The sequence below is a fragment of the Astyanax mexicanus genome, chromosome 8, assembly GCF_023375975.1.
Source record: "Astyanax mexicanus isolate ESR-SI-001 chromosome 8, AstMex3_surface, whole genome shotgun sequence".
NCBI lineage: Eukaryota > Metazoa > Chordata > Actinopteri > Characiformes > Acestrorhamphidae > Astyanax > Astyanax mexicanus.
Window position 1 is genome coordinate 55,308,678 of NC_064415.1, and position 24,280 is coordinate 55,332,957.

Genomic DNA, 24,280 nt, shown 5'->3' on the forward strand with positions numbered 1-24,280 from the left:
TTACAGGCCTGTGCCAGACCTCTTGGTTTGTATGTTTTAATGAAATAAAATTACACATTAATTACAAACATCGAATTGTCCTTACATTTGCACCACACACCCACATATACAGTAACAGCAAAACTGCATATGAGCATCTAATGCTACCACCACCAAGTTTAACAGTTGATACAGTGTTTTTGAAGTTGAAGGCATCACTTGTGAGCAGAGTGAACAGAAAAACTATGAATTTGACCTCATTCTGCAGCAGAAAAAGAACAATCCAATACAATGCACTATTGCCATGACATTGTATATTGTAATTACATTTAATTAGCATTATAAAAAGATTATAAAACGTCATGAAGCAACTCTCAACTTTTAAGCAAGGTTAATATACACTTACAGCAAAACTGCATCTTGAGCACATCTAATGCTACCACCACCAAGTTTAACAGTTGATACAGTGTATTCAGAGTTGAATGCATTACTTGTGAGCAGGATGAACAGAGAACCTATGAATTTGACCTCGTTCTGCCCCAGAAAAAGAACAATCCAATCCAATCCAACATCGCCATGACCTTGTATATTGTAAATATATTTAATTAGTATTATAAAACATTATAAAAAGATATGAAGCAACTCTTAACTTTTAATAAAGGTTAATATACACCTACAGCAAAACTGCATCTAAGCACATCTAATGCTACCACCACCAAGTTTAACACACAAGTTGAAAGCATCACTTGTGAGCAGGGTGAACAAAGAAGCTATAAATTTGACCTCATTCTGCCCCAGAAAAATAACAATCCAATACAATCCAATGTTTCCATGACCTTGTATATTGTAAATACATTTAATTAGCATTATAAAACATTGTAAAACATCATGAAGCAACTCCTAACTTTTAAGAAAGGTTAATAATCAGACAACTCAAACTCTGACATGTTTATTTCTGCAGGGTGCAGCTTTCAAAAAGATGACAACATCAAATAATTCATGACCATCTGAATGGAGATGTTCCTGTCAAAACTGAGGAGTTGCTCAAGAGGTAGTATTACAGATGATATGCTCTTTACTACAGGGTGGAATTGAGCTAGAGAAGCTTTTTTCAGGGTTGCCAGATAGGACAGTGTTTTTGGCACGCTGAAATGCTGCACTTGCTCTCTCTCTCTCTCACACACTCTCTCTCTCTCTCTCTCTCTCTCTCTTTCGGAACTTGAACTGAAATGTGGAGTTGTTTGGCCAAATGTTTGATGCAATGTGAAAGGCTTTCTGAAACTAGTTCACATTTGGCATTTGGTTTTGGGAGCTTTTGACCACCTGATGTTGATGAGAAGCTCAGATGGTGGATTTAAATTGTGAAGCATGCCTTGTTAATATGAGGGCCACAGCTTCTTATTATGTTTACATAGAGTATATTGTCTGTAAACTTGTATTTAAAATATTATACAAAATACACTGCATACCCCAAAAAAATCTCCACCTGGATTTAAGTAAGTAAATGATGTGGGGTTGGTTGGTTGATGCTGCAGTTGGTCTGCAGGTTTAGGTTCAGCAACAGTATGTGCTGAAAGAATGAGGTCAGCTGACTTCCTGAATATATACTGAATATAGACCAGGTTATTCCATCAATGGATCCATGTGTTCATTCATAGTTTTGATGCCTTCAGTGAGAATCTACAATGTAAATAGTCACAAAAATAAAGAAAACGCATTGAATGAGAAGGTGTGTCCAAACTTTTGGCCTGCACTATATATTGTTTTCTCAGTATTTACAACGATGATGAACAACATCAGTGCATACACATAATAACATAAAAGGCTTTTTGGAACTTTGTATTGAAAAAAATGGTATTGAAAAGTTTTTTTTTTATATATATATAAGAGTTTTGCTATTATTATTAGATTTAGTTAAGATTTACTTATTTATAAATGACAGTTATATCAGTTTTATGTCTTTATTAAAAATATATACTTACTAACAATTAAGACAATTTTTTCCAAAAAAAACTTTTTTTCAGGGCACATATAAACATCTTAGTGCAGTCTTTCTGTAAACATATCAAATGCCATTTTAGTGCTGTTTAATAGTGTTTAAACTAAACTTCCAACTTCATTCAAGAAGATAGTCACTTAGGCCTACAGTCACTAGTGGTAATAATTAAAGGGTATTACTATGTTATACTAAATTAATTATTTCTCACTCTTTGTTTATTGTGTTCTTCATTTACATTTTTGGTATGATTTGTCATGTTTTCATGTTTGTTTTATTAATTCAAATGTAAATGGTCTATAAGTGAACTGGTTAATAGTGTAATTCCATTGAAATAAATACATTGTATAAATCAAATCTATAGTTAGACAGTAGTAAGAGCTCCAGTCAGTCAGTGTGGACATTAGTGGTCTAAACCTGGTCTTCAAGAACTTCAGATGTTTGGAAGAAGGCACACTCTTGGTTCTCAGTCGATGGTCCACTCCAGCAAGCTCCATAGCCTCTCTTTGGCAACTGGATCTCTAAACTGGTGGGAATAAGAGACACAGCAGAAATGTTTAGTTAATAAAAGATTCTTCTAAAGCAGTTGATAGATTTTAGATTTTGAGACTTTTTTTAGGTTAAAATCAGAAACTAAGTTGTGTTCTTTTGCGTGAAAATATAAACCCTTAATGGTGCATTTTTAGGGAAAAAAAATCCACTTTTTTACTGTTATCAAATAGAGCTTAGATCGGGCCTAAAATATCCAGCCTGACCCGAGCCGCCTTATACACTGTCATTTTGAGCCCGAGCCCGATTTAAACCCAACATTTTTTGAGTAAGTAGAGCTTTAAAAAACATTTTCAGGCTGTTTGAATGAGAGAAATCTGTTCAGAATGATGTTAATTAACGTTGCAACACTGAAGAAGCATAGACCTATTATTTAAGAAAAACCTATATATTAAGAACAGATCTCCGAAAGATTAAAACACAAACAATGAAACAACGAAAAAGGATCCACAGACTTAAACATCAGTAAATCAGGCCACAAGAATGATGTCTAAATGACTTTACTCGAATCTATTATAATTTAACATGGATTAAGATTAGAAAATTAATTCTAAACAAATAAACGTTTTTTTTTTGTATTGAGCTTATAATCAATGTGCAAAAACACAAAAAACAGTAATAAGGCATACGTCAAGGGTTTTGCTATATTGCTATATTGTGATTATCATGCCATGGCTTTATATAAAATAAAAACAGCATAAAAAAAAACGTTTTTATTATTTGTTACTTTGCTATATTGGGATTATCATGCCATAGCTTTAAATAAAATAAAAACAGCATAAAAAAGCGACGCCTAAGCCACAGGCCATTTTCCCATTTTCCCAACTCTCTCATCGACATGAAAACACGTGGTGGTGGTAGATTCACTCGTGAATTTCTCTTTTTTTAATTATATTTGTGTAAAGAAATCCAAGTTCTTAAATTGACTTCAAACAGTGATTCATGCATAAAACTTCCCATTTAGTTTCTGATTTAGACTTGGATACTCTTAGCTGCTAAATCAAGTTTCTGCACACATCTTGATTAATTAACTACATTCAGGGTAAGGGAAGTTAGCCATTACGCTAGCTACTGTATATAGATTATATGCTATACAAACTACAAGTTAGGCATTTGTTTCATGTTTTCATGAACTGGTCTAAACAAAATAGCTATAATCATGTTATACGGGGTAATCAGTAATAAGGCATACGTCAAGGGTTTTGCTATATTGCTATATTGTGATTATCACGCCATGGCTTTATATAAAATAAAAACAGCATAAAAAAAAAAGTTTTTATTATTTGTTACTTTGCTATTTTATTCACTCACACAAAGCAATCCAGACTGTTCTCATACAGAGTTCCCCAATGGTGGAACAAACTACCTTCTACTACCAGATCAGGAGCATCTCTCACTATCTTTAATAAACTCCTGAAGACAGAGCTCTTCAAAGAGCACTTACTCTCCTAACACCTCTAACTAACTACCTTCCACTACCAGATCAGGAGAATCTCTCACTATCTTTAATAAACTCCTGAAGACAGAGCTCTTCAAAGAGCATTTACTCTCCTAACACCTCTAACTAACTACCTTCTACTACCAGATCAGGAGAATCTCTCACTATCTTTAATAAACTCCTGAAGACTGAGCTCTTCAAAGAGCACTTACTCTCCTAACACCTCTAACTAACTACCTTCCACTACCAGATCAGGAGAATCTCTCACTATCTTTAATAAACTCCTGAAGACAGAGCTCTACAAAGAGCACTTACTCTCCCAACACCTCTAACTAACTACCTTCTACTACCAGATCAGGAGAATCTCTCACTATCTTTAATAAACTCCTGAAGACAGAGCTCTACAAAGAGCACTTACTCTCCCAACACCTCTAACTAACTACCTTCTACTACCAGATCAGGAGAATCTCTCACTATCTTTAAAAAACTCCTGAAGACAGAGCTCTTCAAAGAGCACTTACTCTCCTAACACCTCTAACAAACTAACTAATTCTAACCTCATCTCCTTCTTCCTCTTCTCTACTCCTCTATCCCATTATTTCCCTCTGACCTCCTTAAGGCCCTATCTATAGATGCTTTATTTTTAACTTCTATTATTTTTGTACTTAACCTCTTCTATTATTTGCACTTCAATATTGTAAGTCGCTTTGGACAAAAGCGTCTGCCAAATGTAATGTAATGTAATGTAATGTAATGTAATCATGTTTACCCCATGTTCACATCACCACTACTGTATAGTCTTCCAGTACCTAGTGGCTACCATAGCCCTTACTTCCAGTGCCACACTAAGATCACACACAGTGATAGAATGATTATATCTGGGGTATTGTGTATATTCTGTATCCTGTGTATTCAGTCATCACCTTCGGTCCGGGGTCATGGTGTAGTCCATCTCTACTGCTATAAAGGCCTCTTCTGTGTCGACTTCTGTGTTCACACCAGCCTCAACACTGCTCTCAACATGCACTGCCAGGAATTCACTTCTCTCTTCCTGGGCACTGCAGATGCCACTGTGGAAAAAACACAGTATGTAAAACAATGTAAATCTTATTTTATTCTCTGATAGGAATAACTATCTTAATCACATTACTTTAAGTAATTTGAATTCATAATAAGCACTAAGAAATAAGTCAGTAGTCAAGTTATTGATTGATTCTTGTGTGCTTGCTTATTGCTTAGTCTTACTTCACTCATTTTAAGACATTGCGATTGCTTTTTTAAAGAAATCTTTCTAAGAAAAAAATGCTCACCCCATTGGCAGATAGTTCTACTTAATATAAGAATATGTGTCTTAATTTACTTAATTGTGACCCCACAGACTTAAGGTACAATTCAGAACAAATTCCACAGAGACTCAAGACTCCAATCGGACAAGTACCGAAAAGACTCAAGATTCAACACAGTTTGCTCCACATACAGCTCTGGATAAAAATAAGTGACCACTTAAAAATGAGTTTCTTTGATTTTACCAAATTATTATTTTTTTTAATATAATCAAGAGGAAGATGGATGATCACAAGCTGATCATCAAGCCAAACTGAACTGCTTGAATTTTTGCACCAGGAGTAAAGCAGCATACAGTTATCCAAAAGCAGTGTGTAAGACTGGTGGAGGAGAACACGATGCCAAGATGCATGATAAAAACTGTGATTAAAAACCAGGGTTATTCCACCAAATATTGATTTCTGAACTCTTAAAACTTTATAAATATAAACTTTTGGGAGAAATGTTGTCTGTAGTTTATAGAATAAAACAACAATGTTCATTTTACTCAAACATAAACCTATAAATAGCAAAATCAGAGAAACTGATTCAGAAACGGAAGTGGTCTCTTAATTTTCTCCAGAGCCGTAGTCCACACTCTACTCAACGACTCAAACAAACTTGACTAGTATCCAAACCCTACACAGACCCTAGGACTCAAGATTGATTCTGACTTGGTTTAAACACCAAGTCGAGTTTTAAAGAACAGAGATAATTGTTGTCCAGAGTTATGATCATGCTCAAACTACTGAACCTGCCAATTAACTGAACAATGTACCTAACATCAGAGCAGGGATAAAACCAAAGTGTGACACTAGACACTGGCCCTTCAGGATTTGAAATCCCTAATCCTGAAAGCCTGATGTAATCCAACCAAAGTACATTATTTTCTTCAAAATAATGTAGGGCATGCTTTAACCAGGTCATATTTTTAATTAATCTCTCCATTTGTTAAACACTGAAAAGCGTATTACAGTCTCTGGCAGCTCTGACACAAACACCCTGACCTGTATACTGAACTAAAGACGGAAGTATCATGATTTACCTGCCAGAGCTAAACTCTTATCTGGCCCCATCCGAATGTTTATGTGCTTCCCTTATAATTAATCAACGGCCTTGTCTCAAATATTCCTCCTGCATTCTCCTCCAGGGAAAATAAGCGCCAGTAGATCCACATAATTCACATAACAGATTAACATTACGCTTCATTGCCCAGAGGACAATAAACATTTGAACAGAGTCATTTGTTCCCCAGACTCCAGCAGGAGGACAATGCTCTCCTTCCAGCCTCTGCTTTCCCAGCAAACAACAAAACAGGTCATGTGGTTACATTACTTCTTTGTTTTCTCCAATCTGCTGATTTGGAGCTGTCGGTCCTCCAGGATTGTTCTCAAAGAATCGAGTTCTCTCTGTTTGTCCAGCAGCTCCCTCTGCAGGCGATGGTTGGTCTCCTCTAGCGTCTCACAGTAGGCCTGCAACAGGTGAGAGGTGCAAAAGATACACTATCTTTGGTACTTTCTGTGAATGGGTGTGGGTATTGGATTTTTAGATTAATTTTGTGTAATCAAAAGCTGCAAAAAAAAAAAGCATGGATTAATGTAGCCTGTGCATTAATTAGATTAGACATTTTCTGCTCAACATTCAAATTTTCCAATGGGGGATCGCTCGAACATTCGAATCCTGTTCATGCAGCTTGCCATCAGCTGCCGGAGCCCTAAGAGAGCACAATTGATCTTACTCTCTCTGAGTGGGTACAGTAGATGGTGCACTTTCCCCTCATCACTCCAAAGGGTGATGTCGATCAGCACAAGGCTGCATCTGTGAGCTGGTATATCGAAACCGAGTTGCTGCGCTTTCCTCCAAATGCGCTGCGATACTACTCGATTATCCTGCTTTAAAAAGGCTGAAACACTTCTTATGACTTCAGAATAGATGGAGAGATATACATGAAATGGTCCTTTGTATGTTGTATGTTTTATTTAGAACATTATCTCTAGAAAAAAAAATCTCTAGATGTTTTTTAGATGCATGAAAAGCTTTAGATACGTTAATTAAGAAATATGGATATTCCAATAGCAGCGACTGTTAAAAATGCCGATCTCAAAAAGCTAATGCAGTGCCAAAATGCTACTTCTAAAGATTTGTTAAGAAGAGTGCTCTCACCCTGCTCTCTTCCAGACTGTCGAAAGGACCAGGTGGGTCATCCAGGCATAAAAATGCTCGTACTGCATCACTGAGAAAAGAGGACAAGATAATCAATCAGCAGAAAAAGAACTGCTGTGTCTTCACTGATGGTTTATCTTTATACTGATCACTCTACTCTACAGGGCCTTTGGCCTGTGTATGAAGGCTCATGAGTGACCTATTCTATTGGTTTTATCAACCCCAAAGAAGCTGAATTTGATGACTAAGAAAAGGAGTAACAAATTACAGACCTATACAGCTGTGTAAAAAAATAAGAGACAGCTTTAAAATGATGAGTTTCTTTGATTTTACCAAATTGAAAACCTTTGAAATATAATCAACGCAGGTTATTTTACCCTATTCATTCGATTAGCACCAGTAATGAAGCAGTAACTTTAGAAAATTAAGGGTGTTAGAGTGCCTATACTTCAAGAAAAACCTAGATATTTGATATTGATACACCAGGTAAAATAATGCAACATATCCCAAGACATTTACATACCATTTACTCCAACAAAAGCAGTATAAACTCTTTTTAAACCCTATTTTATAAGAGTTAGAAGAGAATAAGAATCACTATCTAACTAAGCAATTGTCCTAATTCTTCTTAAAAGTCTATATATATAGTATATATCATTACCTTTTGTTACGGAAAAAGTATGGTACTGTGTCTAAAAATGTTTCAGACTTCCCAAGTCTCCCAGTTTTTGGGGAGTCTACCACATAAATCATAAAAAAGTATATAAAAAAAGTCATATAAAATCTCCTGAAATATAGAAATCTAGACTCTTTTTCACCCCTCGTGTGCATATTCATGAGTCTGTGAGTCAGCCAATCGGTGAACAGTTTTGTTCCAAGTCCAGGTCTATAGCCTACCTCCCTGAAATTAATTTTTGCATTCTGGGATGTCTGATATCTTGTGCTCTATGACACTGCTGGCTTTCTTGGTTACCTGTTAGTGACGTCTTTGTGAGCAACCAGGTTCTGGAGGAACGCATGAAGACCCAGCTGTCTCTCCTCCAGAAAGTTCATGTCATAGTTGTCTTTGAACCAGCGCTTGGGCGGCAGAGCAAGTCTGAATTTGGGAAACACCTCCTTAAGCTAAAACACAAAACACATAAATAAGCCAAGAATATTTTTAGAAAGCTACTACAATTTTACCATGACTTGACCAATCAACTAACCAGGCACACGTCCTCCTGACCTTATCATTGAGTCTGCAGAAGTCGGTGTATCCTCTGAAAATCACCCAGCTCTCGTTCGGCTCTCTGCTTACCAGTACCTTATAGACCTGAAGCAGAAAGAAAGAGATATAATCATGGTCACACACTCTAATATTTTGTTGGATCGCCTTTAGCTTTGATTGCGTCACACTTTCTCTGTGGCATTGTTTCAGTAAGCTTCTGCATGTCACAAGATTTATTTATTTCAATCCAGTGTTGCATTAATTAATTTTTCACCAAGATCTTGCAGCAGCATTGATGATGGTAGAGTCTGACCGCTGCACAAAGCCTCTGTTCTCCATCCAGCACATCCCAAAGATTCTCAATGAGGTTAAGGTCTGGACTCTGTGGTGAACTCTCTCTCAATCCATGTGTGAAAATGATGATCTCATGCTCCTTGAATCCTGAACTCTTTCACAATTCCAGCACCATCAATCCTGGCATTTTGTCATCTTGGAATATGCCCGTTTCTTCCATCAGGGAATTAAAAATAATGGATCCATTGATGGAATAACCTGGTCTATATTCAGTATATTCAGGTAGTCAGCTGACCTCATTCTTTCAGCACATACTGTTGCTGAACCTAAACCTGCAGACCAACTGCAGCATCAACCAACCAACACATCATTTACTTACTTAAATCCAGTGTTTCTCAGTCAATCGTCAATTTTGGTGGTGTTTCAAAAATAGGTTCAACACTAACGTCATGTGTGCATGACTGTTAGAGAGTCACACACTTCTCTTTATTCTCAGAGAGGTTTGAGCACGGCAAGACTTACTCAACCCTGCATTCTGAGAAAGAGCTGTTAGAGTACGTTGTTAGTGCAACAGGTTTCCAGGTTTTACTCATATTTGCATAACATGAGAAGAGAAACCAAACCTAATTAGGTCTCCCTACTGAATACTGGGGACTGGTCTGGTGTTTTGGAGATGTTCAGACCCAGTCCTCTAGCCAGCATCAATGTGGCTCTTGTTTAGGTGGCTCGGATTCTTTCGTCATGTGTGTGTGACTGTCTGATAGTCACCCACTTCAGTTTATATTCAGGGAGGTTTGAACACAACAAGACTTATTCAAACCTGCATTTTGTAGATCAGGGGTTGGCAATTAAGTTAGTAGCTCTCCAGCCCAGAGGGTTGTTGAACCCAGTTGCAGAACAGTGATCTCAAAGCAGGTAAACCCAAGAAAAAAGGAAAAAAAAAAAAAACACACCACTCCTCTTGCAGGATCAAACCTGTGTTGTCAGGGTCGCGGTCCAATACACTACTGCTGCCCCGGCTAGTGAATTGGGACATGGCCTCGGAAAAAAATGCTCTTATAAGAAGATAGGGAGCCCAAGAACTGGCTGAAAAATGAGAACCGGCGGAAACTACAGTCACCTCGAGCGAGACAGTGAAGGAAAGGGGAGGAATGTAAACAAAGGCTTGCCAGAAAAGCATTTTTTTTTTTCATTTTATCATTCATTATAATTCAAAAACCTCATGAGCTTGGTTGCATTTTAAAGGTGAACTCAGGTGTAAAATGGACTTTTGTTGTATTAAAACAAGATAAAAAGTACTATGTCTATGTTATTATCAGTTCAAAGATGGCCGCACTTGGAGCTGAAGCTCACCTTATAGGATGTAAACAGTGTTTTTTAATAAGATTCTTGTGCACTTTTTAAGTTATTAATTCTTCGTTTTAAATGTCAGGGCTCTCCAGATTCTAGCAAGGAGCTAGTGTGGAGCTACTTTGAGCTGGATAACGTAAAACGTTAAAAGTGATTTATCGGGGCAAATTTTGCCCTGTATCACCCAGTCTGAAGGGTGTTTGGACAAACTGTTAAAATTTCTGGATCTCAGACCGCTGTGGGAGAACGAAGGTGTGCTATTAATCAAAGGTAAGTTTGACTTTTTATCATGTTTTACTACAGCAAAAGTCTATTTTACACCAGAGTTCTCCTTTTAATCTACATTTGTTTGTAAATCAGCCCTATACGAATATAATCCACAAACACAACTGACTTTTGAGCTGATTAGCAGTGGTATGTTTGTTCAATAGAACAAAACTTAACTGAACCCTCTAAAAGGAACATTTGAAAGAAACTTACCGTGAACTTCGCCCTCTCCTCCATGACCTCGTAGCCCACCAAGGTGGCTAAGGGTGGTCTTTCATACAGACTCTCTCTACTGGCTCTGCAGTCCAAACTGTTCATCTTCCTCAGCCCTGGCTTCACCCAGGCGTTCTGTGAGAGGGATGAGTCCGAGTTGACGGAGAGATTGCTGAGGCTGGAGGTCCTTCTGATCCCGTGTCTGAGCTGCCAGATAGCTGGACATCTTTCTACAGGGTAGGGGACTGGAACAAATGGGCCGGCCATTACTGCAGCTGTGAAAAGTAGAGCAAAAATTAAAGGGTAGAATTTTTAAGGACATATTTTTTAAGTCAAAGATTAGGAAAAAGCATGACAAGTGTGTTCATATAGCACCTTTTACACAGTGCTTTACTTATCCAATCCAACTTATCCAAGTAAGAAAGTTTGGACAAAGTTCTAGAATACATTGTAAATTAATACTGAAGTACTAAATATGGAGGATACTGAAGAAATTAATACTTAAACAAAGTGTTAACCAAAACTTAAATAATCTGTGATGCATCTGTAGGTGGCACTTATCCGGAGTTCTGTTAACTTGCAGTTTCTAAGGCTTAGAAACTCTTACTCTTCCTTTTCTGGGGCAGACCTGATGAGGGCCAGTTCAATCATAACATTTTTGATGGTTTTTGCGGTAACTGCACTTGAGGATACTTTCAAAGTTGTTGAAATTATTCTTTTCAGATTGCCTGAACTTCATTTTTTCTTTTAAATATTTTTTTCTTTACATAGTTGAGTAGTTCTTGCTTCTCATAATATAGATTGTAACATTACTTAAATAGAGCTATTCACTGTATACCTGTAACTCTACCTCTTCACAACTTTACAACCGATGCTCTCATACACATTAAGAGACAAAAAATTCAAGTAATTAACTCTTAACAAGCTCTTAAAAATGACTGAGGAAGTCCAGCAGAGATGTGCAAAGCTGTCTAATCTAAGCAAGAGGTGCCTATTTTGAAGAATCTAAAATATATAAAAAACATTCTGGTTTTGTTTTTCTTCAAAGTTTGGATGATTTTACAATGCAGAACATACTGGTATTTAAAATGAACTTAATTAAACATAAGAATTAGAATTTAAAAAGTGCTGTTAAATCTGTTAAAAAAAAAATTTTACTGTTGGTACTATTTTGCATTTATTTTCCCAGGCAGAGAAGCAGTTTGGTGTGTGCGTTTACTGTGTGAAAGAGAAATAAGAATATGATTTATCATACAGCCTCAATCTGGAACATACAGGCATTTGGTTTAAGGTTCTGAAATCCAGTGAAAATTCTTAGCTTTTAGCACATTCACCATGGATCATTTTATTCTATTTTGAAACATTTTGGTATAAAATAAAATGTCAAAACTCCACATTAACATGAAATAACAGACATCCTCTAGCTAAAAACATTTCTAGCTAAATCTGAAGGACATCTATGAACCTAAAAACGTGGTGCCCACAAAAATATACCTTCTCAGAAACGTATTTATTATAAACATATTACTATTTTTAAACCCTATAATAACATAATGTGGTTTAAATACATAGAAATTAGTGGCTAACTGTAACTATTTTCTGTCCAACAGCAAATTATTTGAGTAAATAAGTCTAACAGGTTAGCTACTTACCAGCAGCAGATTAAATATGGAGGATAATCGCAGTGTTTTGAGGAGCAGGAGTGAAATACCCGTTATAAACGAGTTTCATAGGAGAGATTGTTGCTCCAAAATCAGCTGACAGCTTCAGCATCTTAAATCCACCCGTTTTGAGTTAAGCACCGCCCCCATACGCTGAGATTGACTAGTGGCATTCCGCATCCTGCGCTCTGATTGGTTCCCAGATCGCACTCGCCAGCACGTCGTCGATTCTACCAATCCTAGAAGAGCAGGTGTGACCGTTTTAGCGAATCTGAGCTCACGTGGGGCGGGACATGTCTGAAAACAGGTGGTATTAAAAAGAACCGCGCCGCACTTGCACACAATCGCTGGAGTGTTTTCATGTGGAGGCGGGGCGTAGACGCTGGGGTGTGATTGACAGCGAGCAGAGCCAGCTGGAAATATTTTAAATTGAGAATATTTATCATTATGATTTTGATCATTATGATATATATATATATTTAAAAAGGGCTGCTGTTTAAATGTGTGTAGAATTGATAATTTAGTTCATTTAAAGCTAAACAGTATATAAATAACTTATATAAATAAATATATAAAGAAAAATAGTGTAATAGACAAGGTTTAGGTCCACATCTAACCTAAGTGTTATTTTATGTATAATATTACAAAGAAAAAGTATATTATGGCAAATTAAATAACAATAGACTGTCAAAAAAAAATCCTGAACGTATTGGCAATATTATTTATAAAACACAATTAAATATATAATTATTTAAAATAATTAACAAAACAGTACATGATATACTTGATTTTTTAAATGTTATTATTTTAAGATGTTTAATTTAAGAGTGCTGGAGATTCCCAGAAATCTGCTGAACTTCCCTGAAACCTATTACATCGTGGGAATTCCCAAACCACTTTAAGAGTCACAGTAGTTCCAGGTCTAGATTTAATCTGGCCGAGGAGCATGACTGTGAGGGTGCTTAGACAGATATATATATACAGCCTTAATCAGGAGCTTTGAATTGGTCTGGAGAATGTGACGAAACACTGATGTTGACCCATCGACAATCACAGGTCAGAACAGCTGAAGTCGATAAGCTGTTGTTATTTAGATCTGATGGAGCTTCTGCTTCCAGGAATATCTGTCTTAAAACTACACACGTGCACAGGGGAAGACACAAAAGAAGACTCAGCTCTATTTACGTAAATAGAGTTAATAGCAAATAGCAAATTGTTTTAGCACACTGCTGACCTGTTTTCATTGCTGTATTTTGGAAAATCCCTTGGGCTGTTTCCAAAATACAATATTTTGGCCACAAACAGCAATAATTTTGTGATGATCTCAGATTTCACTAAACTCATTCACCTCTCTAACATATTAGTAGTAGAGAGATAGAAAGAGAGAGGTAGAGAGACTGCTAGAGAGATAGAGAGGTGGAGAGAGAGAGGGGGTGGAAAGATAGAGAGATGAAAAAAGAGAGGGGCGGGGCGGTGGAGAGAGGGGCGGGGCTAGTGACAGAGCGCAGATTCACCGCTGACAGTTTCTTTTCGTTAAGTTTATAAATCATCCGCAGGTCGCGTGCAGTTTTCTGGGTTATCGGAAACTTTACCGAATATCGTTTTATTAGAGCTTTTTTTAATATTAGAGATTTTTTCCTGTTAAGCTCCGTAAACCGACCGTTCTCTCCAGTCGAGTGGGTTATCGTTGGCTGGAGCGCCAGTCTTCACCGTCCCCGCCTCCTGTCCCTCAGTCATGCCGTTAATCAGACGCTCCGGCTCGGCCGCCTCGTCCGCGGCGCACCGCGGGGATTTTCGCTAACCGGCGGCGCTGACCGTCTCCGCATTGTTTCCGTTTTTCGGTCGCAATGGAGCCCGCAATGGGCTGCGTGAACATCGGCAGCCTGACCAGCGCGCTGCCCGTGATCCCCTACCGCAAGCTGACCGACCTGCACTACATCAGCAAGGGCGGCTTCGGCACCGTGTTCCGGGCGCTGCACAGCGACTGGAGGACCACCGTCGCCATCAAGTGCCTGAAGCTGGACTCGCCCGTCGGGGAGAGGTGAGCTCAAGGACTCGGGGCTCCGGTTCGGCCTTTTCCGCAGCAGCTAAGAGAGAGAGACAGACACAGCGGGGCCTGCGATACTTTAGTTTAGCTAGTTTAGTGCTGTTTTTGTTGTGAACTACATGTGGTAACCTAGCTACTGTTAGCTAGCCGGCTAGCTTAGCTTACTTACTCTCCCTTCATCAATACTGATAGAGTAAGGTTAGCTTTAATCCACCCTCAGGTAAAAGTACTGTATTAGAACTGATGATAATAATAAACCAGTATAATTAAGTAAATAAGAGACCACTTAAAAATGATGAGTTTCTTTAATTTTCCCAAATTGAAATCCTCTACAATATAATCAAGAGGAAGATGGATGATCACAAGCCATCAAACCAAGCTGAACTGCTTGAATTTTTGCACCAGTAGTAGCATAAAGTTATCCAAGAGCAGTGTGTAAGACTGGTGGAGAACATGCCACCAAATATTGATTTCTGAATTCTTAAAACTTTATGAATATGAACTTGTTTTCTTTGCATTATTTGAGGTCTGAAAGCTCTGCATCTTTTTTGTTATTTTAGCCATTTTATATTTAGCCATATTATATTAAATAAATGCTCTAAATGACATTATTTTTTATGACAAATTCTGGAGAAATGCTGTCCACAGTTTATAGAGTTGGATATGCTCTTTCTCACTTAAAAGGCAGTATATTGATGAGTGTACTAGTCACTGGGACAACAATGTCTCCTGGAGCTGGCAAAATATTGTTTCACTGCTAGATATAAATGTGTAACTGGGTTGTCATCAGCTCTTAGCTTTTATGATCAATAAAATAAAAGTCTCAATTGCTAAACTAAGATTCAGAAGTAACTGGGTGTTATCCTGCCTCAGAATCTATTTCCTAAATTTTCGACACAACTGATAATGACATAAAACCAACAAAAGATCAGCATCTAACAACATTTTGAAGAATTTAATTTCATTATGAAGTTGAGCAGATGCCAGGATGTGGTGTCATTTTGGCCATACCTTCCAGCTAAATGGTGGTATTTCGTGTCAGTGTGACATCAACACATGAGAAAGTGGAGTTAATTCACTAATAGCAGTACAGGAGGAGCACGATAAGAAGAGCTAAAATCACATGTCATGCTTGAGAAACAGTTTGACGGCAGTGGCTTGTCTGTTGTAAGCACTACTCAGCTGTTTCAGAGAAGGGGAATCCCTAACACTTTTTGCGTAATTGTACACTTCCTTGCAGGGAAAGAAATTGTCTTCTGAAAGAAGCTGAGGTGCTACACAAGGCCCGGTTCAACCACATAATTCAAATATTTGGCGTGTGCAACGAGCCTGAGTTTTTCTGCATAGTTACAGAGTACATGACCAATGGATCTCTGGATGAACTTCTGCACGAGGTAAGGTTTACTTTAACTAAACACATATTTAATATGCTTCATTTAAAGGTCTCCTTCCGCTAAAATCCACTTTTTCTAGTTCTTTGTGAAATACAATAAGTTTCTCTGATTTGTATACGATGCTGCATTGGAACTATTCTATAACCTCTATTATCTGCAGTAGCTAGAAAAGAAAAGAGAATACTCCGAAAAACGAGTCGATCTGCAAAAGCATCAACTCGTGTATTAGTAAACTAATTAGTAAACTAAACCCGGGGTGCAGTAACTAAAGAGCTTACAGCTCTGTTTACACCAGCTAGTTAGCGTTAGCTTTCTTGTGTAAGTAACTACAGGTTTAAATCTGATCTCCGGCTGATTTTGCGTTTTACCAAGGCCTTAAATATACATTAGTGAAGCACGGTTTGACAGGGTAGCACAACTCGACAGAACACCGGTCAAAGCGGGCGCCATTTGTACAGATTTTATGATATAAAGTATAAAGCAGACTCTGGGTCTTCACCGTGGTAAAACTGCACAAGCACTGAATCAGCAAGTCTGAGGTAAGAGTTTAGAGTTTAGTAGTGTTAGTTTAGCTGAAAGAAATTATCAACGCCACTTTTCACTGCTGGAGGTTATGTTCTCTGCTGCAGTGCTGTTGACCAATCAGAGGCGATCTGTTTGCATGTATAAATATATATAGTTCTGAGCAAGAGCCAATATCCTGTTTTTCTTCAGAGACCACTAATTCAGTGATTTAAAGCAGGGCTAAACAGAAACACCGGAGAAAAATGGCTCACATGAAATTCATTCATACTAGAGACCACAACTAGATATTTTAAAATGAATGGGAAAAAAATTATAAAATGTGACCTTTAATAACAAATCTCAGTATTTCAGTTTTGCTCATCCTGTTTGTCATTTTTCGTGTTTGGCAGAAAAACATGTACCCAGTGGTGGCCTGGCCGCTGCGACTTCGAATTCTGTATGAAATTGCACTTGGAGTCAACTTCCTCCACAACATGACCCCTCCGCTGCTCCATCATGATCTGAAAACACAGAATATTCTGCTGGATGGAGAGTACCATGTAAAGGTTAGTGAGTTTTTCTTACTTTTTTTGATTAGCGTGCCATTATTCTCGCCTCTTTCACCATAGCTTCCTCAATTTCGAAATTTCGCCTCAGCTCTACGCTCACCACATTGAGTTTAGAAAGTGGTTTGGTCAGTTTTGGCCTTCAGACATGTATTGGCATGCGCTTACAACATTTATGTGGAATGTTAATCTGTGTGGGAGCAGAGGCCATGACTCCAAGAATCAATATCTATTAGTAACCATTTTCTGAAAACCACAATTTTGTTTCTTCAAAAGCCTTTGTGTAGCTCCTTTACTCTTCTGACTGTATTTTAAGTCATTAATTAAAGAGAGGCCCTTTTTAAAACTTTTTAAATCTCTGTATGAAAAGCAGATGGTCATTTACATATGAGCATGACCTTGAATATTTCAGAAACAGCCTTCTATAAACCTCTTATATTAAAAAGGATATATTTAGAACTGGGCTATCACACAGAAGACCACTTTAATGAGTGCTTCACTTGATTTCAAGAAGCCCTCAGTTGGGATTTATCTAAATAAGTCTTAGTGAGTCTTGACCTCATAACCTCATAACCTTATGAAACGTCTGTGTTTCTTGTGTGTCTTCCTTTAACAGATAGCTGACTTTGGCTTGTCTAAATGGCGGCAGCTCTCAATCAGCACAAGGTCTGGCTCGAAGCCTGCTGAGATGGGCGGTACTGTCATCTATATGCCGCCCGAAGAATATGAACCCAATAAGACCCGGCGAGCTGATGTCAAACAGGACATGTACAGGTCTGCCTCCTTTTCCCACGATATGCTTCTCATCTGTAACATGTTTACTGTAGATTCATAATATACTGTATTTTTCACATTGTAAAGCGTACCAGATTTTAAGGCACACTATCAATAAACATTTATTTTCTGGTCTATTCTTTTTTTTTTAAACACATGGGGCACACTGGATTATAAGGCACATTATGCAACACTAGTAAGGAACAGGGGTGTCACCATGTTTTCCTTCTAATTTAGCAGGTCTAAGCTAAGTAAACAAAACTGTAATTCGGAAAAAAAAACATTTTAATTTAAAGTCAAATGAGTGCTAAATGTTAATGCACAGATTTCTCTTCTGAAAACTGTTTATTTGGGTGAATAAAGCCCTTCTGTGTATTTACAGTAAGCTTAGATTTGAAGGCTGGGTGCAACAATATTATCATTAGCAGCTAACCGCTAGTGCTAGCCGCAGTTAGCAGCTAATGCCGCCCGACAGTGCTACACTGAGGAACCCTGAGTGTCCTGGTAAAGTTAGGGCGATATTAGCTAGCGCTTCGAGGTGAAAGAGCTAGCGCGGTTAGCAGCTAATGCTAATACTGCTCCAGCAGTGTTAGCCGGGGATAGCAGCAGGCTACAGGCCGATATTTCTTACCTCTGAAGTTTCCTGCTTTTTGGATGGCATTTGATCAAAGCTGTAGTAATTTTCTGAACAATAAATCAGGTTACACTGCACCTGATGAAGTACCACGTTATACAGGAGTTTCAGTGACGTTTCTCCAGCACTAAGGATGGAGCAGTATTAGCATTAGCCGATAACTGCAGCGCTAGCTCTTTCGCCATTTAGAGGTAAGTATATTGGACTGTAGTCTGCATGTTTACTGTGTTAAAACAAGCTATGTAGGAAGAACCGCTAGCTGATAGCACCCTGGGTTACTGGAACACTCAGGGTTCCTCAGTGTAGCGCTGTCGGGCAGCATTTACTAGCGCTAAGCTCTGCTTACTGTGCTTTTGAAAATATTGGAAATCTAAGCTTACTGTAAATAAACGGAAAACAAAAGTTTTCAGGAGAAAAATCTGTGTAGATTACCATGCGACACCCTTGTTTCTTACTATTGTCGCTTTAAATGCACCTTATAATTTGGTGTGCCTAATGTATGAATATAGACCAGAAAATAGACAATCATTGATAGTGCACCATATAATAAAGTGCACCTTACAGTCTATAAAATGCGATAACCACTCCAGAATTTGATTGACCAGACTGAGGCTGAGGCTATTTAATCTCAAATATCTCTGTGTGGTTGTTTTTGTTACTTATTTTATGTAAGATTACATTTTCTTAGTTTATTTCTATTCCTTTTATTAGCTTTAATCAGAGAAAATTTCAGATATGTTTATGAATGCAAACCTTGAGTACTGTATTTACTCAGGAATGATTCGTGATTTAATTTATAACACTGAGACAAAGCAAATACCTTATCTGATAGTTTACTGATTAGCTGTTTAGAAAGCCAGTGTTAACGTGTGTTTGAATTGGCTGTTTTTCAGCTCTTTGTGATAACGGAAGGAAAATGTAGGAATGTTCTCTGTCTGTCTCAAAGAAATATTTATGGCCTGATTTTATTTTAGATTTCTGGTGACATTTACCAACTCCAACAGTTTATTTGAGTCCATTCTTTCTGTACTTTGTCACACTTCTCTTGCGGTTTCAGGCCTTTTTTTTTAAATGCATTCCCCAGAACAGCAGCACCAACCACAGAGCAGTGTATGGTCACACCTGGACAAGCTTCTCTCTTTCTACTAGGCGTTTTTTTTGTTTTTTTTTTGAGTAGCAGTTTCATTTTAGTGGCGCCTCAAACTGTTCTCAAACTTCCTCTCGCGCATGACCGAACTCGCCTTTTGTTACTCCCGGTTTTGTCTCTGATTAGTCACTGAGGCCTGTTGAAATTGTTGCACTGATGTGAAAGTTTTTCTTCCTCTAAGGAGAGTCCCTAATGGGCGAACCTGGCAACTCTTTGCTCATTCTCTGGTCTATTTTCTGCTTCCTCTTTCAGTTATGCCATCATTATGTGGGAAGTGCTGTCGAGACGGATACCGTATGAAGGTAGTGCAAGTTTCATTGTGAATTTCAGTTTCTGTTTTTTTCCCTTCTTCCCTTCAGTGTCTTGACTTAATCTTTTTTTTATGTATTTCTTAGTAAACAAAATATTAATGTTCTGAGTGGGAATCATTCCTCAGACAGTGAAGCACAATAAGAGTCATTGCTATCATACGCAATAATATCACCAACATTTTTGAATACCGTAGGGATATTATACCCTGAATGTTTTTTTAAATGTTTTTAGAAAAAGAAAAAAAATCACACTGCTCTAACTTCTCATTATATATGTACTAAAGACAGATTATATCTGTCCAGTATCATTTATTTTACTTTAATCATGGATATATGGAGATTTGTATTTTTAGTATCTTGACATATTTTTATTATTAGTATCATGACCTATTTTTTATTATCTCAGTTAGGAATGTGCCATATCATATATCATATTCAGTACTAAAAATTACATTTTAATTTTGTTGCATTAGTGTACACTTCTAATAATTTTTCTAATTCATTATTGTGTGTTTTGTCATATTGCCAAGAGTATCATTTTCCCCAAAATACCACGAAATATTGTGATATTATTTTAGGCCCCTAGTCATTTTATTTTACTTTAATCCTGGATATATGGAGATATATGGATTTGCAATATTAGTATCATGACATTCTGAATTATTGACATCTGATACAAATTGATTTTACTGATGCAATTCTTGTATTTTTTTATATCTCGGTTAGAAGTGTGCCATATCATATATCATATTTAATTAAAAAATGACATTTTCATTTTGTTGCATTAGTGTGTTCTTAAAATAATTTAAGTAATTCAAGAGTATGCGTATCGCAAAAATACCATGAAATATTGTGGTATTATTTTAGGTCCATATCGCCCACCCCTAGTCATTGTCACTGTGTTTTCTACTCTCTGCCAACATATGCTGAGTAATTGTACCTTCTATGGGTCAGATGCCACCAACCCTATGCAGATCATGTTCAGTGTCCTGCGGGGATTGAGGCCTGATACAGGACCGGACAGTCTCCCATCAGACATCCCCAGCAGGGAGACCCTCATCAGCCTGATGACCAGTGGTTGGACTTCCAATCCAGACGAAAGGCCTTCATTTATCAGTGAGTTTCTTACTTATACCTTTAAAAGCCACTCTAAAAAAGCCAGCATCTTCTAATTGATCATAACAATCCCATATGCTTAATTGGTGTGCCATACTAAAAATGGGATAATAAATATTATGGTATACATTTTAAACATTTCTTTAAACATCTTTAAACACACAGTGTTTGTACAGTAAGTAAATAATAGTAATACTGAGATGACTTCTACCTTCAAAGCTAGGGCTATATATATAGAGCTGTGTATGTATGTGTGTGTGTGTGAGTGTATATAACATATATACATACACACACAGCTCTGGAAAAAATAAATAAGAGACCACATAAAAATGATAAGTTTCTTTGAATTTAACAAATTGAAAATCTCTGGAATATAATCAAGAGGAAGATGAATGATGACAATCCATCAAACCACCAAACTGAACTGCTTGAATTCTTACATCAGGAGTTATCCAAAAGCAGTGTGTAAGACTGGTGGAGTAGAACATGCCAAGATGCATGAAAACTGTGATTAAAAAACAGGATTATTTCACCAAATATTATAAAATATATATATATATATATATATATATATATATATTAATCCATTGTATATGAGACCCAAAAACTAAAAATAATAATTTTATTTTCAATTAATTATTATTATTATTATTATTTTTTTAATTAATGCTAAAAATCTGATTTTTGTTTAAAAGAGACAGGAGAGTTTTTTTTTTATGATGTACTCTGAATGTATTGTGGCCTTATTTATTTTGTTAGCCTTTACCGTTACTTAAAGAGAGGTACTTATGGACTCGGTATACCCTCCTCTAAATGCTGCCAATCTGTATGTTTACAAACGTTCTGATTTAATCTGTAAATCCCATTGGCAGCGTTACAGTGTGGTTTGTTGGAGTTTGTGTTTGGGTTAGTGTACAGTGCTCTTACTGAGTGTTTTATGGACAGTTTTTTCTTACATAAATCTTTAACTACTATCTTTGACTACAATCATGCTGCCTCTTTTGCCTTGAACTCATATTGACCCCTGTGTTGATTGGCCCATATATGACCTTGTCATAAAACTCTGTATCTCTTTGTATGAGTATGTTTTGAACGTAGTGCTGTTCCCAGAACTGTGGAGTGTTTTGTAACGGCCCCAGAGATGCGAGCCTATTTTTACCTTCCCTTATTGAGGGCTTCCTAATCCAGAGAACCTTTACTTTTACAGTGGCCCATTTTACTGTCCGTCTTCATGCCGCTCTTGGTTCCTCTTTTTTTTTTTGGGCATGTTTCCCCAGCTACATTCTTTTCCTCTTTTTAATGACTTCCTACTGTTCAGAAAGTGAAGCAGTCAGTAATTTGAAGTGTTTGTGGGGTTTATGAATGTTAATGTTCATGCTCATTTTGCTCTTTAGATTGTCTTATTGAACTGGAGCCCATGTTGAGGAGGTTTGATGAGATTGAAGTCCTGGAGGCAGTACTGGAGGTCAAAAGATCCAAAGTGAGTGGATTTAGACAAATATTACCTTATTTTACAGGCTATAAGGCGCACTATCAATGAACGTCTATGGTCTGGTCTATTTTTTTGGTCTTTTTTCCATACATAGAGTATAAAAATGTATTACTGAAGTAAAAAATAAACTGTAATTCTTAAAAAAACGAACAAGTGCTGGAAAAAAAGGAAAGTGCTTCCATTTATTTACAGTAAGCTTAGATTTCCAATACTTCAGTGCGGTTAGCATCAGTAGCAGGTTCTAGCGCTAGTAAATGCTAGCCGACAGCGCTACACTGAGGAACCCAAGCGGTTCATTCCACGTAGCTTGTTTTAAGACAGTAAACATGCAGAAAACAGCCCGATATATTCACCTCTTCCTTATCTCCATGAGACTTGGCAAAAGTCATGGGACATGAACCAACCTACCACTAAAGGTTGTAGACAGAATAAATAGGAACCTCGTTCAAACCTTTAACCCTGCTGTTATGTTCCGGGTCAGTTTGACCTGTTTTACAGTTTGAAGATCTAGGAAAAATAGTTAAAAGTATTTTTTTAGTATGAAACAACTTCTTCTGCGTGCCTTAATTAGTGTAATCAACATATAATATGAAAATAGTTCATCTGACATATTTGCAACGACCTTTTGTAAAAACTAAAACTAAAACAAAATTCCAATGTTATGTTTCAATGTTATGTAAAACTATTGTTTTATATGTTGGTTTTTAAAAGCAATAAAATGTGTTTTTTTTTTAATGAAAAAAAGTATATTATTCTAATTTATTATCTGTTAGAGGTGAGGAACACCATTGCACTATATTTTGATAGAATAATTAGTAATGAAGTTAGTAAAAAATATATTTACACTGCTTGTAAGGATTTTTTTGGGTTTCAGACATATTTTGGATAATTAATCATGCACCATTGCTGTTCATGACAAATGAACATAACAGGAGGGTTAAATGTTAGGTTTTTGAAAGACCTATATATTTTTATATTTGAAATATATATATTTTTATTGTTAACCTACAAATACATAATCTCTCTTTTCTCTTCTCTTCTTCTCTGTTCCTGTTTGTAGTTCATGAGGCCACAAAGCAGCGGCTCATCAGTGCCAGCCAATGGGAAACCGGTGGAGGAAAAGGGCTTTAAGATGCAGACTCCCTGGCCAGTTAGTGTCTTTCAGTCTTTCTAATTTCTTACACATACTTTTAGTGTCTGCTATAATAGTTTTTCTATAGTGTTTTTCTTCCAGTGTTGATAAGCTTGTCATTTAATGAGTAATAATTTTATGGTCATGTGACAGGAAAACAGTTCCACATCGGGATCTGGGTCCTGCTCCTCCCAGGAGACGGATATGTCCCAACCAGGCTTCCTTACAATCTCGAATCCTTTTCATGGTAATGGTTTATTTAACGTTCATGTTACTTTGCAGTTTCTGTTGCGATTTGAAGGAAAATACAAATTTCTGTTTAGTTTATAACAGATTTTTTTTAAGTGCACCGTATTTTTCTCACTATAAGGCACACTTAAAATGATTTAATTTTCCCCCATATTGTCAGTGCTCTTTATAATTTGGTGCTCCTTATGTATAAGCATTATTATTATTGTTATTATTATCAATCAACCTTTTTTGTATTTTCACTCAGTAATACATTGAGGGTAACCCCTTATTTTCAATGCAGAAAAATAAGTTTAAATTACAAAAACAAGCAAACAATATAAGATTTAATTAAGAAGAAATAATTATTAAGAGTTTTATTTGAATTAAGAATAAAAGGATATGCAGACAGGCTTGAATGTAAAGCAATAAAATAAAGAGATAAATAATTAGAATATAAAAAAATAAACACAATTAAAGAAATAGAGGACACCA

The 24,280-nt window shown here is 36.9% G+C and overlaps 2 protein-coding genes across 4 annotated transcripts in view; one reads left to right on the forward strand and one right to left on the reverse strand.

Moving 5' to 3' along the window:
• LOC103022774 (sorting nexin-16-like) lies at positions 1-14,458 on the reverse strand. Of its 3 annotated transcripts, none has more exons than XM_022677854.2 (8): positions 14,369-14,458; positions 10,780-11,054; positions 8,674-8,760; positions 8,422-8,570; positions 7,449-7,518; positions 6,621-6,757; positions 4,886-5,032; positions 1-2,501 (listed from the first exon to the last, which is right to left on the reverse strand). In XM_022677854.2, exons 2-8 carry the CDS (start codon positions 11,044-11,046, stop codon positions 2,387-2,389), a joined length of 972 nt encoding a protein of 323 aa, XP_022533575.2. In that variant the 5' UTR covers positions 11,047-11,054; positions 14,369-14,458; the 3' UTR covers positions 1-2,386. The 3 variants fall into 3 exon arrangements, with proteins under 3 accessions (XP_022533575.2, XP_022533576.2, XP_022533574.2); XM_022677855.2 differs by lacking the exon at positions 14,369-14,458 and adding an exon at positions 14,101-14,186; XM_022677853.2 differs by lacking the exon at positions 14,369-14,458 and adding an exon at positions 12,432-12,691.
• The window catches only part of ripk2 (receptor-interacting serine-threonine kinase 2), an 18,255-nt gene continuing 8,249 nt past the window's right edge, over positions 14,275-24,280 (forward strand). Inside the window, exons 1-9 of the mRNA XM_022677851.2 lie at positions 14,275-14,481; positions 15,728-15,881; positions 16,796-16,951; positions 17,568-17,725; positions 19,759-19,808; positions 20,772-20,933; positions 22,328-22,413; positions 23,486-23,575; positions 23,711-23,804. Of these exons, the coding sequence (XP_022533572.1) occupies positions 14,288-14,481; positions 15,728-15,881; positions 16,796-16,951; positions 17,568-17,725; positions 19,759-19,808; positions 20,772-20,933; positions 22,328-22,413; positions 23,486-23,575; positions 23,711-23,804 (1,144 nt within the window). The 5' untranslated portion in view covers positions 14,275-14,287. The remainder of the gene's footprint in view (positions 14,482-15,727; positions 15,882-16,795; positions 16,952-17,567; positions 17,726-19,758; positions 19,809-20,771; positions 20,934-22,327; positions 22,414-23,485; positions 23,576-23,710; positions 23,805-24,280) is intronic.

What these genes read in the sequence shown, in the direction of transcription:
- LOC103022774 (XM_022677854.2), bottom strand. Translation starts at nt 11,046, where the DNA reads ATGGCCGGCCCATTTGTTCCAGTCCCCTACCCTGTAGAAAGATGTCCA. An exon ending in TCTGCAGACTCAATGATAAG is followed by an intron (nt 8,571 to 8,673) that starts GTCAGGAGGACG and finishes TTTGTGTTTTAG; the next exon opens with CTTAAGGAGGTGTTTCCCAA. An exon ending in ACAGTCTGGAAGAGAGCAGG is followed by an intron (nt 6,758 to 7,448) that starts GTGAGAGCACTC and finishes CACCTGTTGCAG; the next exon opens with GCCTACTGTGAGACGCTAGA.